The sequence below is a fragment of the Homalodisca vitripennis genome, unplaced genomic scaffold (genome assembly GCF_021130785.1).
Source record: "Homalodisca vitripennis isolate AUS2020 unplaced genomic scaffold, UT_GWSS_2.1 ScUCBcl_1155;HRSCAF=4427, whole genome shotgun sequence".
In the NCBI taxonomy this organism is placed as follows: Eukaryota; Metazoa; Arthropoda; class Insecta; order Hemiptera; family Cicadellidae; genus Homalodisca; species Homalodisca vitripennis.
In genome coordinates this window covers 36,142-50,877 of record NW_025777268.1, presented here as the reverse complement: position 1 = coordinate 50,877, position 14,736 = coordinate 36,142, and the positions used below count along the sequence as shown (strand labels likewise).

The 14,736-nt window shown below is 32.5% G+C and overlaps 1 protein-coding gene across 1 annotated transcript; it reads left to right on the top strand.

The window, feature by feature from the left end:
• Positions 1 to 233: 233 nt before the first annotated feature.
• On the top strand, positions 234 to 9,822 carry LOC124371251 (ubiquitin-protein ligase E3A-like; the record flags this gene model as incomplete). The annotated part of the gene is made up of 2 exons (XM_046829588.1): positions 234 to 451; positions 9,290 to 9,822. Coding segments are annotated over 2 exons (339 nt in total), but the record flags the coding sequence as incomplete, so codon positions are not given.
• Between the last annotated feature and the right edge of the window lie 4,914 nt (positions 9,823 to 14,736).

Below are 14,736 nucleotides of genomic sequence, written 5' to 3'. Positions count from 1 at the left end.
TGTACAATAGATCAGTCATATGGTGTTTGAAATTATCAATAATACAGAGAGCATTTGGTAATTTTTGAGCCCTCAACGTACACTAACCAGTACCTTAAAATAGACGTTGATGTAATCAAATATTTATTAAACCATTCTGTCTTCATTAATAGTTGAAGTGTTTGTCAGTGTTAGAGTGAATCAAGCTACCAAACATTGCCAAAGGTAACCAGGTTTGCCGGATGATGTTGTAGAAATTTGACCTGGGAGAGCTGGAGGAGGTGACGGAGTATGATGGAGGTTACACCAATGATTCACCCGTGGTGCGGTGGTTCTGGCAGATCGTGCACAGTCTCAGCCATGAGGACCAGAGGAAACTGCTACAGTTTGCTACTGGCAGTGATAGAGTGCCTGTCGGTGGACTTAGCAAACTTAAACTCATCATCGCCCGGAATGGACCAGATTCTGATAGGTAGGTTGATCACATGTACCAGATATGTATCATTCCATCCCACCACAACAAGTATATACTTCTCAGGCAGTTTTAGTATTGCATTTTTGTACCCTGGCAATGTGTGAGGCACATCTCGAGTGCACTTCCAAAAAGCTCTGTGTCATGTGGGAGCGTTTCTTCTCAGATGCTTTTCAGAGTTTTTGGATAAAAGTACTGTTTATTAGCAATATATATTTTATAAAAAATAAAATAAAAAACAGTAATTTTGAAAGTTTGTGCCAGCAGTTTTGAATAAATTACCAAATGTGACATTTCTAACGAGCCTCAGGACTGGTATTGCGTGATACACGATTGCAAAGTGTGACCAAATGCACAAAAAAATTACTTCACTTTTCAGCACTGTAACTGCCATTTCATTCTGTGTCCTATTTCGTTTACAATAAAGATTCTTCCAAACCCTTATATTCGGCTCAGTAAATTGCATAAATGCAATGTTTAAGACTACAATAAACTACTCTATAATTTTATGGATTTACATTTCTTTAATTCTTGAAGATGAAAATCTAATGCATCAAAAGAATTATCAAGTAGGTATTTTGTACTGCAGGGTTTGGTAACAGTTTCAAAATGAAGTTTAAGGCAATTTCTCTGTCCCACAATGAGCATCCAGTCAGTTTGCCGTTTTTATGATTCTGTTGTTATTTATTTAAATATTTTATATTATTGTTATATATTCTAAGAGAAAATAATGAATAACATATAGGCTAAACATATTATATTATGTAAATAATAGCTTAATTTCATTAGTTATAAACTGCTTTTTATCTTTCCAAAAAAAGAAGGCTTTGTTTAGCTTTCACATTGCATCATATATTTTTATTTTCAGCCATATCAAAAAATATTTTCTATATATTTATTCAAAGGTATGAGTTCTTTTTACAAATTTAGTATAGATTCTAATTTGGTAGCTTTTTTCGGGGTTTTTACTAAAAAATTTGTGTTTCTATGGTATTTGTCTTTTATATTTTGCCTCTAAAAGAATTATGTCTTTTTGGCTATGGTGCATATTTTATTATTTTGTAATAGGGTATTCTTTTGACAATGTAATTTTTTACACTTAATCTTAAGGTATTAAAAAAAAAAAAAACTTAGCCTACTGTATATAATTTGTGTAGCAGGTGTTTACAAAACGTATTGGCACATATTCTTTTTCTGCATAATATTCTACATATTTTGGCTATTTAGAATTTTTTTACAAGGTATTTTTACTGCTAAAAAGTGGTCAAAGTTAAAATTTAGGGGGAAAATTTTCACGGTACTCATTCTTTTTGGTGTCAAGGTTTATAAAGATAAAAGATTACAAAAGCCTTTTATTTTAGATATAATTTCTCTGACTTCTGTTGTATGTGGGGCAAAAATAATGCCCAAAAATCAATTTTCTTACATATAGTAAAAAAAAAACAAAAATATGTTTCCATGGAAACAATAAGATATTGTTATTATAATGCTCTCCCATATAGTTGTGAATACATTGACATGTAATAGTTTATATTTGGACTAACAGTAATGAAATTTGATACATTATAAGAAACGTCTGCGAGGCTGTTAAAATAGGGCCGCCAGTACAGAGTGACACCATTGCCAGTTCTAGGGTTAAAGCAGTGATCAACTTTTTTGGGACAGGAAGTTCTCTGTTTATTTGATGTTTGATCTCTGAAGTGCTTTTATTTTTATTTCAAGCATTATCACTTCCCATGTGGCCTTTTATTTGTTAACTCTGTCCTTTCTATGTACAGTACAACCCCGATAAGTCGGCCCCCGTTAACCCGGAAGTCCGGCTAACCCGGACCGATTTTCAATTAAAAAATGAAAAATCAGACAAACATTTCAGTAATAAAAATGTAATATTTTTGAGTGGTATAGTATTTGTGAATCGATGTTGCATCAGTATTTGATGGGACTGTATGACAGTGAGTGTGTGACTCATTGCACATGGCGGTCATTGTCCCGGATTCTCGAAAACAATAACAGACGCGTATTTCCCCAAATTCACTCCCACGCTACCCGCCACGCCTGGTCCCCTCAGTACCATTCCTACCTAGCTTGTGCCCGTGTTGTGTGTGTGTAGTGTACTGTATTCTATCGGCAGGCAGAAACATCGCCGGCTGAATTGCTCATGTTGAAGAGACTTGCGGGATCACACAGCACGCAAGCGGCAGACGACATTGGCACAACCAAAGCTGACTGAGTTTTTTACCAGGAAATGAACAATTATAAATGTACTGTAAGGATTAATAATAATTAAATGTGCATATGTTTGATGTTTTTACAATTATAATGGAGTTTATCTGTAAGTATACCGTATTTTATTAATTTTTACCTAATTCTCCGACTAACCCGGATTTTCGTTAACCCGGATCGGCCGCGGTCCCGATAATTCCGACTTATCGAGGTTCCACTGTATGCCTGTTGTCAAGTGGCTCAAGTCTATGATCATAGGTTTTTTTTTACCTTTGCCTCCTCTTTATTGGTTTGATTCCCTGTCACTGCATATCGACTGAGATTTTAAATAGTTTTCTTTTAGTGTGGGTGCTACATTGTCTGAGAAGTGTTTTGACTTGTGTTTTCTTTTAGACCTTTTGTTCTTGTGGCATGATGAGTCCAAGGCTTTTATGAGCATGATGTTAAACTCCTTGTATGCTTCCTTTGTAGTAGGGGCTTTGTCCAAATCCTCCTGCATTTCAGATAAAGATAGAGATATCACAGCACTCTGAAACGAACTTCTGTACGAAATGTTGCTGGGTTTTATTTTGATTAGCAACATTTCATACAGAAGTTCGTCTCAGAGTGCTGTGATCTTGTATATCTGTTCTGTGTACTCTGCAAGATGTTCCACCTCAAATATTGCTTCTCCCCCTTTTCTATGATGTTTTCTGCTCAAAATTTTATTTGATGCAGTATCCTAGTAATAGTTCTACATTTTTAATTTGGCTTAGTGTAGGTGTTGCAATATCTATAAAATGTATCTGTCTGTTTGTTTTTTTGGAAAATTCTTGCATATTTTGGTGAAGGATTGTTATGATATGGTTTGGTTTGGAGTTTTTCCATGGTTCTTTTCTTGGGGCCTGTTATTAAAAAATACCTTGCATCCTGAGATTTTACTCACTGGTTTTACTCGCTGGTTACTGGTTTACTCCATTGTAGGCGTTGTTCAGTTCTGTCATTTGTGTTGAGCACATATTTTTAATACTTTTCAAAAAATTCTTCAATCGTTTCATTTGGTCTAAACTTTGTCACTGAAATTGGAGGAGGATATTGCTACCTTAAATTTGTAGTGGCTTTTTTCCTCAAGTACTATACGTTGTTTTTTTAGTTGCAATTATAAATCTTGTTTTTTTATTATACCCTGTGTTACGTTTTTCTTCTCCCTACTCGTTGCCATCTGAAGTAAGACACTGAAGAGATTCTGTTTTCTTTTAGTTGGTAGTTTGGTGAGTCTATGTGGAAGGAGGCTTGACAGATAGTTAAGTTTGTTTTTTATGGCAAGCGGTTTGAGGTTTTATTTTGAGGTTTCCAGTACTGCGGTTAATGGCGGTTTGAGGCGTCATTGATGTGTTTGGGGGAGGCTCCACGTGTCTCCAGTTTTTCCTGTAGCACCTTAACTGTCTTAGCATCTGTCAGTTCCTCTGAATCACAAGATTCTACTCTCCATTCAGCTGACTTGGGTTCACATCTGTGGGAAATCTCAGGTTGAGACTTGGGTCTGGTACATTTGGGTTGTAAGTTCTGGATGACTTAAATCTGTGATACACTGACAGATATGAAGTAAGGCTTAAAACTGTCCAGAACAGTTCTAATATGTCTTGATTGTGTTTTCATACTACATCTGCCTAAGTTCCAGTGTTCCATTTACATGTTTCAAGTTTTGGACTGATGAGTTTTAAGAGTTGTAATTCTTCTTCTTGGACGGAAGGCTATACTTCAGCTTGTACGACCAGAAATCAGAAATCTGATTCCTTGTTTGTGTCCTTAATTGTTACTTCCAGGTGTTGTATATTTTCCTTCAAGACCTTGTTTACAGAGGACAGCTCCTTTATTTGATCTGAGTATGTGTTCATGTCTGTCTCCGCTTGTTTTATGTGGTCGTCATTTAGTGCTCGCTCTCGTTCAAGTTTATTTAGGAGAGATATCTTTGTTACGTGCAACTTCTCATTTTCATCTTTATAACTATCTCATTAACTATATTGAGATTGTGTTCATGTTTAGGATTTTTCTTGTTTAGTTTCGTGTAGCTGTTGTTTGAGATGGTTATTCTCATTTAATAATGCATTTTGAATATGATCAGTTTTAAAGAGTGTTGTAGTCCCACGTTGGCTGTGTCATTTTGCTCCAAAATCTGTGTTTAAAAAATGTTCAAACTTCCAATTCCCACGTCGATGTGTCCTACGCTGTGGAAATTGTATGTAGTGTTGTTGGAAAGTATACTGAGTGTTAGTGAAAGTATACGTTATATGTCACTAGTCCTAGGCCTATATTCATCTCAGTTTTTAAATAGGTTAAATGATAGTGCAAATTAAATATCACTGTGTATTGAAGGCTCACACTTCTTCGCAGATGGGATAGTCAATCATATTAAAACAAAGCAAATCACTTTGATACGTTAATTTATTTTGGTGTGATACAAACAACTAATTGTACTCACTTTGCTTTGTTGTTAATTTATTCAGTAAAAACAATATCCCATGGCCCGGTTATATCTTTTAATACACTATTGCACAATTTCGTATTGCATCACTGCCAGGTGGATCTACACGAGTAGTACACGTCCTCCCTGCTTCAGTTATCGAAACAGAAGAAAGATTCTCGGGCCCAAAACCTTGCGTACTGTCTCAAACAATGCTCAACCCCTCTCCCGTTCAAATTAGCGTCTTCACGATTGAATATAATTTAATTCTTTTCTCATAATTATCGAATTTTATCACGTTCACTATAATTAATTGATCAATTTAAGTCTTTCTATTTTCTTTAACTATTTTTCTATCGCTTTTTATTTAAATTTTTGCAACATGTGCTTTCTGATGTCATCAATACGCAAGTCATTTTATCCCACAATTGGCTTTTTTGCGTACTTTTATTTGGTACTTTTAGTAAAAACGAATTTTGGTTATGTTTAGCTCGGTTTTAATTATTTGAATTTGTTCCCGTATAAAGTTTAACATATTTCTCCATTATTAATTAAAATAAATCTCAATTCCAATAACATGTGATTTACTTGCGTCCTGGTCATTTGGTTCACTGTCTGCTAATTCCCCGCGAATATTTAAATGTCGTAATTTGACCTGTTACAATTTCCTAGTTCTGCAGCTAGTTTTAATGATTGATTTAGGTCTAAGTCTTCCTGTAATGCCAGGTTTTTGATTTTTGTTTTCAGGTTTTCAATATTTGCTGCATTGTCATTAGATTTACAAGTGTCACACATCCATGATTGTACGTCATTGTCTGTGAAACTTTTGATTTTTTTTAAAGTATTGAATATTTCAATTAAAGTTTTAGTTTCGAATCAAATAGCTTATTTTTATTCAAATTTTCAATATTATGCTGCTTGATTTTGCAAATTAAAACTTTTTTTAATGTTTGATATTGTTTTCCATAGTTATTAATTATTTATATAGGGGTTGTAATATAAAAAACTTTGAGTTACCATAATATTCCCCACACAGTTTAGAAAAACAAAAATAAGATAAAGAATACTTCAAATAAAAATGTGTTGTATCCTAAAGGAAATCTCTTAACTGTTCTGATCATCATTTGACTCATAATCTGAGAAAAACTGGTTTAAGTTTGTGTCCTCTTCTAAAATTATAGCTCACAATTAAATAAATTAAATTACTCTTAAAGGATAGAAAGAGATATTTTACATTTATTTATATAAGATTTTACATATTTCACCTCAATTTAACACTTTTAAAGCTAAAATAAGGGGTTGGTTCCTTGTTGCATTTTGTTGTATATGAAGGTGTTGGTTGGTTCCTTGTACTATTGGGTTTGTTGCCTGTTATTGCCTTATTAAATGAATGTCTGCTAACATAGTATTTGAGTTTGTAGACTCATAGTGACTTATAAGAATTATCTATTGATTTGCATTGTATTACATGGCAGATTTCTGCTGATTATAACATGTCCTGACGATTAAAAATCTTATAGGTTTAGCAAGAAGACAATGAAATAGTTAATGTTATAAAGATAAATCATTAAATTTTATGCAAACCTTTTATCCCACAAATAATTTTGAAACAGAATAATACGGAAATTTACAAATAAAAATAAGTTTCAACAGAAGTAATACAAAATATCTATTTAGCGATGCTTGTTTTAACACCTAAAACAACAGGGCTGACTTGTGCATGATCAACTTCAAAATCAAGTGGGGCGTTGTAACCTTCCAAATCTCCATTTACATTTATGCTGCTTATGAGTCCTGTGTAAAACCCCTGAGCTTCAAGTGGTACTAAATGAAGAATAGATTTTAAGTCTTTAAACTTGAGGACAGACACAGCTTTTCCTTCTGGCCACAGAACTTTGGATGACGAAGAATAAAATAACGCAGATGGTCTCCCAGATCCATTCCTTTGTATGTCAATCCTTTGAGGGGTTCCCCCAAAAGTAGCTTTCATACTTAAAATGAAGGGTTCATCTTTGGTGATTTCAATTTCCTTAGTTGTAAACCAGCTTATCTTTTAATTTGTTTCATCTCTTTTTCTATATGTTACTTTTGTCTCCATATTTTCTGTACAAACAAAATCTTTCTTTACCATTTTGTGTAAAGTTATTTTATTTCTTTTCTTGTAGTTTTCCATCACAAACATATAATCATTTGGTGTAAACAACCTCTGCTGAAGTTTTAAGGTACATTCTATATCTGAAAAATCGCCATCATTGGGTAAGAAGGAGTATCCTACTACTAGATACTTAAAAATTACTTTCTTCAATGTAAGATGGGTTTCCAATACAGATTTCATCGTTAGTACAATTTTAAAATTGCGATGTTGGCCACCGCATGAGTCTGACCACATGATCAACTCCTCTAAACCAGATTCTAGGAACTCATTACAAAAACGTTATGACCCCTACTTCCTGTGCTCCTCTTCCAGCTTCATTCTCAGCCCAAACCAAACTATGAACCTGATTCTGTTTTACAGTGTGAACTCCCAAGGTTACACAGCCACAGATGTCTCTTATAAAATATTAAATTTGTTGGTAGTCTCGGTAAGGAAAGGATTTTCTCTAAGTCATATGTTATTACTTCAAGCTTTTCATCGCTCTTGCTTCTTTGAATATATCTGCATTCATATTTTCTCTGGCCAATTTTTGCTTCGCTCTAGTATTCTTCTTGTTTATGTCTTATCACTTTTTTTTACCTTCATCAACTTCATTTTTTATCACCACTTCCAAAGAATCACATCTTGTGCAACAATCTGATTTTAGTACCTTTATTGTCAAATTAAATTTAGTATAAAACACTTTTTTTAACTGCAAGTTTCAAGGGGTCTTTCACCTCAGATTTGTACTGATCATACATCTTTTGTGTTGTCATATCCATAGCAAGGAACTGCTTGCTTGTAGTTTCCCTTTTATAGTGTAATACCTGTACGTACTTAGGAATCCTTTTCACTAAGTTTACGACTTCTTTTGCTTTACTTTCAGGGATTTTTTATGTCCTCCTCTTACACCTCTCTTTTCTTTGGCATCATTCTTTCTACATTTAGTCAAAGCAGTGTTTATCCTTTTTGTTGATATACTCAAGGTATACACAAACATACTAATGCAGACCTTTAATTCATTCAAAAATGATTTCTCATAAATCTTCTTTTGTCACTATCTTTGGCATACTTCCGATGAATAGGTTCTACTTTTATTTTATTTTATAAATACAAATTTTGGCTTTTGTAGCTACTTAATGACCAAACTCTTCAAATATTTTTTTTAAGCTTGAACAGATATTTTGGTATAGCAACAAAGAACCAACCAGCTTGTATTTTAACAACAAATAGGTTAGACCTGCGTATGCATAAATTAATATTAAAAATAGATTATTGTTAAAAAAAGCTTAGGGTACAAACAATTTAGAATGATTTTATTTATTTATTTAACGGAACAGTAAACAAGTTTGGTTTCTTAAACAATCTAAACTCTATTTTGCAACAAGGAACCAACATCAGCTTGGATTTTTAAATGTGGGTAGGTCCAAGTGGCTGGTTGTTTCTATGTTGCAAAATTTAAAATTCTCTCTAGGTTTGAGTTGGTTGGTTCAGACCGCTGTATTTGCGAAACGGAATTCAGCAAGACCATATAAATTTTACTTTCAGATAGTGTGTTTTTTACTCTATGGAATCACGTTATTACCTCAAAACTGACCAAATTGAGGGTTGGTTTCCTTGTTGCATGACACTGTCCTATTGTCCATTGATAAATAAGGGATCTTTTTAGAATCTGTTATTGTTTGTGAATATAAAATTTGGTGTCCACAAAACTTACATTAGGCTACTAATTTAACAGAGTAATTAATTCTTGAACATTAAAGCACATTCTAACCTGTTTCATTAGCTAAAAGTGCCAATATTAGGCATTTAAATTGCATTACAAATAACTATTTAGGAAATATTTGCTTTTTTGACATTTTTAAGTGAATATTTACAAAGATCAGGTACAGTAATATTAAGTCGCCAATGAATCAAATTTTTAATATATTTTCGTTATATTAAATTACGTTTGTTTGTCCCTGTTAAATATGAAGTGCTACTACATAACACAAAAAATAAATTTTTGTGGTTAAATAATAGTGATCTGGTGTTACAGGCTACCTACAGCCCACACGTGTTTCAACGTACTGCTGCTTCCCGAATACGAGAACAAAGACAAACTGCACGATCGACTGATAAAGGCTATCAGCTACTCAAAAGGATTTGGTATGTTGTGAACTCATCTCGGCATTGCAGATTTGTGTTTTGTGTTGAACATTCGCGAAACACGACCTGATAGAAAGATGTACAGTAGTCGTAAATATATTCAAGTAAATTATTTTGTTCCTTAAGCCAGCAGACTGACTGCTGTTATTGTTATAATTTATTTATAGATTAGTAAAGTGTACAGAGTTTTGTACAATTTGTAGAGAAAAGGATGTTCTTAGTTATTGATCAATTCAGTTTGTATATTTACATGTGAATTCTAGATAGAATATTGCTACCACCTGTACTGGGTCTTTACCTCAAATTTGGCATATTTATATCAATTTTATATTCTTTTTAAGTATTTGATATAATTTTGCAAAAAAATACTCTTTTGCATATATATTTTTAATTTGGTTATTAAATACAACCTGTTGAACTGTCTTGAATGAACTTTCATACTTAATAGATGGTTAGTGTTTTTATGTAATGAGGGTTTACTAATTAAAAAGGCTCTTTAAGAGCATGCTCTATATCTTGGATGTTAGTTTTTTACAGAAATAACTGTTTAAAATAACGACAAATTGACAATTTTTGGTATGATTATTAACATATTATTAAGTTTTTGTGTAATTTTCTTAGGTATTTCTCACTTACAAGGCATTACAGGGTTTAGCACTACAACAACTGACAGAGCTATTTTTGGAATGTCACATAAATCTTACTTCTGATACATGGTATTAACATACAATGTGTTGGGAGTTGTTTCTTTTTGTCCGAAAATAATGGACATTTATGTTAAAGAACTAAATTGTTTTGATTTTTTTGTTACTTAAAGAGAATTTATTCTTTGCTCTTCCATAGTAAAAATAATGCATAATCCCGAAACATAGTTTTCCTGATAAGACTTTTGGGAAATGTGTTGTTGTGAGTGAACCATTTTGGTGCTAAAACTGTAATTTGTATTTTTGTGTCTTTCAATTAGGTTTTGAAGGGTTTAAACTATAATAATAATAATTTATGTTTATGAAATGAATACATAATTGTATTTTAATAGACATTTTTTCACATGAAAATAGAGCTTGTGAGTCCTCACAAGTTTTTTCTTGTAATTTTTCTGTTACTTACCAATCTAGTGACAAGCTACATTAGACTGTTATGTTTAAAAATTAATATAGTATTATATATACTACATATTTTCTGTTTTCGCTACCAAATGGTAGGTGGAGTGTTCAACAAATTTACAATTGCATAAAATGCATGTTATTAATGTCAATGTACTGTGCAAGATTAAATATTGAAGGGGTAAATATTCTTACTCGAGTTTTATTTGTGTCTGTTTGTGTTGGCAAAAAAGATTAAATTCTAATACAAATTCACAATCTTAAATTTTAATATTTTTGTGATTAAACAACCACATGTAATAATTAGGGTTCTATATCAAGCTACAGTTGAAACCATTAACAGACAATGTGAAACATATGTAATGGTAAAACTTTAATCAATAACAAAAGTCATTATCGAACATTTAGGTTAGTATATAAGATTAGAGAAGGTACGATTTACTAAGCTCAGTTATATATAGAACTCTAATATTTTATGGAGAGTGTGAATTCCACACAGAAATGCATAGGTTTCATACAAATTTAAACAGAAAAAATGATTTTACTTTATAAACCGTTAAAATTAACCCTTTTACTGCCGGCCATTTTTTTATCGTACCAGTCAAAATTGCCAAGGGGGAAAATCGCTGTTGTGCATTCATTTACAAAAAAATGCTGTATCTTTTTTTATTTTTCATTAGATTTGCATTAATTTTTACTTTATTTACTCGTATTTAAATGCTGTTTTTCAAGTGATAAAAAGAAATTTTAATTCGAAACAAACTCATTATTTAATTTTAAAAATTATGTAAATAAAAAATAAATAAAAAAAATAAAAATTGTGTTTGGCATCTGATAGTTTATTTTTAAAATTATACTAAAATTTTGAGCATGATATCATTATAAACTAGAGCAATTGCTTAGAACATATACCAAATTTTGAAGGTGCTACCTTGAAACATAGCTGCACTATGAGGATTTTCCCAAAACTGGTAGGCCTCCTCTAGGCCTACCAGTGGAAGTTGAAGGTAAACTTATCTGTGCCACATCCCCCTCACTATCTAATAACTCCTCATTATCTGATGGTAAGATAAAGTCAGGATCGTCATCAGTGTCATCCACATCACTTTGATTGTCATCAATAGCCCTAACACTAATATCAGAATCGTTCTCGGCATCTGAATCTGACAAATTCTGAAGGAAATTGTCACTCAGTTCGTCTTGCACTTGTACACCACCATCGATTAGACTGTTAATTATTGTTCCCTCACTCACAGGAGAGTTAGATGTTAACTCTTTTACTCATTTTATCCTTGATCAACAAAAGTAACACTTCAAAAAAACTTTCGATAACATTGTAAACAAACAACAATGAACGAAGATTTCAGTAATCTAACCCGATCATCTGGTTTTGACAGCTGTCTAGGTAGTTCGTCAATTCTAGTCAAAGACGACGAAAATAGAAATCCAAAGTTCTTCAAATGGCTTCTTTCATTATCCTTTCCTCCTAAACAACCAGAATACCGAATATTTCGGCATTTGATCATAACAGTAGCCAGTAACAATAAAAAAAACAGACGTCCGACATATCGGACGTTGGCGTTTTCGGCAAAAAATGCCGACGTCCGATATGTCGGACGTCGGCAGTAAAAGGGTTAATGCTAAATTGAATTGGCAAAATTTGATTGTCACAATTAGTTTTCTCAATATGATTTGATTTTTAAGCAAAGTAAATATGTTGTTATTTAGCATGAAACTACCTTCAGACCAAAACACCTGGATTAGGTGTGTCTGCTTGAATCAAACCAGTCTTTAAAGATATTTAATTACTTTATTTGTAAATAAATAGTAGAGTTTATTATAATATTTTATACCAAATGTGTAAAGTAATTGTAAAATCCAGTCGCTGTAGTTGAATATTTGTAATGTAAAATGATAATGTATTTGTAACTACTGTACTTTACTTTTAAAAGTTTATTTTACTGCTTATATTGAATTTTATAATTGTTTTATTTAATTTGTGGTTATTATATTAATTGTACACTTTACTGAATCACTGCATGTACAATATCCCCAATTGAACATCAATGAATCTTTCATGTTACATGTACCCGGTATTTATATTTATTAGAGTACACTTTATAGTATGGAGTTTAATTTTCACACTGTTCTTGTTATGTTTTTGATCGTAAATGTTGTATTTACATACTGTAATAGATGCTCAATAAACTTTGAACATAACTGTCGAGATTCTGAGAACATTTGAAAATAAACAAGTGATGAAGACTTCATAAATGGGTTTTCCTTCCTTATCCTGACAGAAACTCAACCGATACAGCGCGGTACTGTTGGAGATAAACAATCTCAACAACGTTGGTGGGAATTATAATAAATTTCTCAATATTGACAGAATTCTGTGTTTCTTCAAGATTATTATCTACGATTGGTGAGTCTCATTAATCATCTTTTAAAAATATTGAGAAGAATTAGAGTAAGTCTCAATATCATCAGGATTAAAATTTGTATTATTTATACTTATTTGTGCATATCATTAAAGTTCAAAGTCACCAATGAATTTTAGACTAATATAAGAGGAGCATGCAGATTAACCCTCTAAGTGGCGGTAATATGTTGCTGAAATGGCGGGCTATTTTTCAGAGTCAAGCAGGACTATCTTATAATTTAAAAATAAAATGCAAATTCTAATATGAGCAATGCTTGTTATATATCAATTTTTTCGTTATAAACTACAGAATAAAATAGTATAGTTTTTTTTTACATACCTTAATTTTTTTTATGATGTCCACATAAATGTTCGAAAAAACTTTTTTTTCTCCACCAAACTTTTCATTTTTACGTTCTGTAACTTTAAAAATGTCATTCCTAGGAGATTATGTTAAATGTAAAATTTATTCACCATTTAATTCTAAACAAAAAAGCTTCAATAATATTTTTTTATATTTACAACACTGAAAAAGTTATATGGAAAAAACTAAATCTAGAAAAAACACTTTTCTAGTCAGAATCGCTAGAAGTTGCTTGCCTTTTCCTCCCTGTTGTGTAAGGCCTATAAAAGTGCTGGAGTTTAGGGTAACAAAGAGGGTGAATACCGCAGTTACACCCTGGACACCAATAAACGCTTCTTTTTCTTTTCACATTAGGGTCTTTCGCACAAATGATGCACAGTCTTTGGTTTTTCCCATCTAAATGGGCAATTTCATGGGCGCTTTGACTTTCATGAGCCACAGTAGGTGAAGGAGTTGTATCATTGGAAACCAGTCCTTGTACTATACTATCAACAAAATCATCCCTTGCCATGGGTTTATCTGAATTTTTGGAGTATAGGATGTAAGCATTGAATACTGCAGTGTCAATTAGGTTGTACACTATTTTTTTCCAGTATTTTTTACTTTGTCTAGCACATGATAAATGGTAAATGCTTTTGTCACTACTGTCAACACCCCCCATTTGTAAGTTATAATTATTTATTACAACTGGCTTCACTGCTTGTAACCCACTTTTGCTCGTAACCAATTCATCTTCTGCGTGACAGCCAGTTGTCAAGAGTATAACAGGTTTTCTTGTTTTTTTTTTGTTTGTATTTTACCAAAAGAATGTCATCCTGCCTGTAATAAATGCTCTCTTGTACCCCTAAATTGGCACTAACAATACTTTTAGCAAGTTCTTTGGAGTTTTTATTAATTGTTCCTGTTATAAAAGTGTTTTTATTTAGCAACTCACGGGCCAATGGAATTTTTGTGTAATAATTGTCTGTAAAAATATGATACACTTTATTGAGTAAGTCACAAGAAGTCAACTGTTCCAAAACTACCTTTTGAGTAAAAGGACCTGGTTCATTTGCTAAAAAGTCTTTTCCTGTGTACAGAGAAACATTCAAAACATAATTTGTCTCACTGTCACACATTTCAAACTTTTTTATCCCGTAACGGGCATGTTTTTTATTAGGCATGTACTGAATAAATACACTTCTGTTTTTCATTGCAATGAGAGACTCATCTATGGACAAGTTTTGTCCAGGAACAAAATGTTCTTTGAATTTCAAATTGATGTAATCATAAAAGCTTCTGATTTTATTCCAAGGATCAAAAGTTGGATCATTGCGTGCGACGGTTGTTGAGCGGCTAACATGTAACATGGAAGTAATCAACTGAAATTTTCTCAAAGACATATTATTAGGGAAAAAAGGAGTTTGTCTATTGCCTTTTCTGCTCCAATAATCAGTTATATTTTTTTG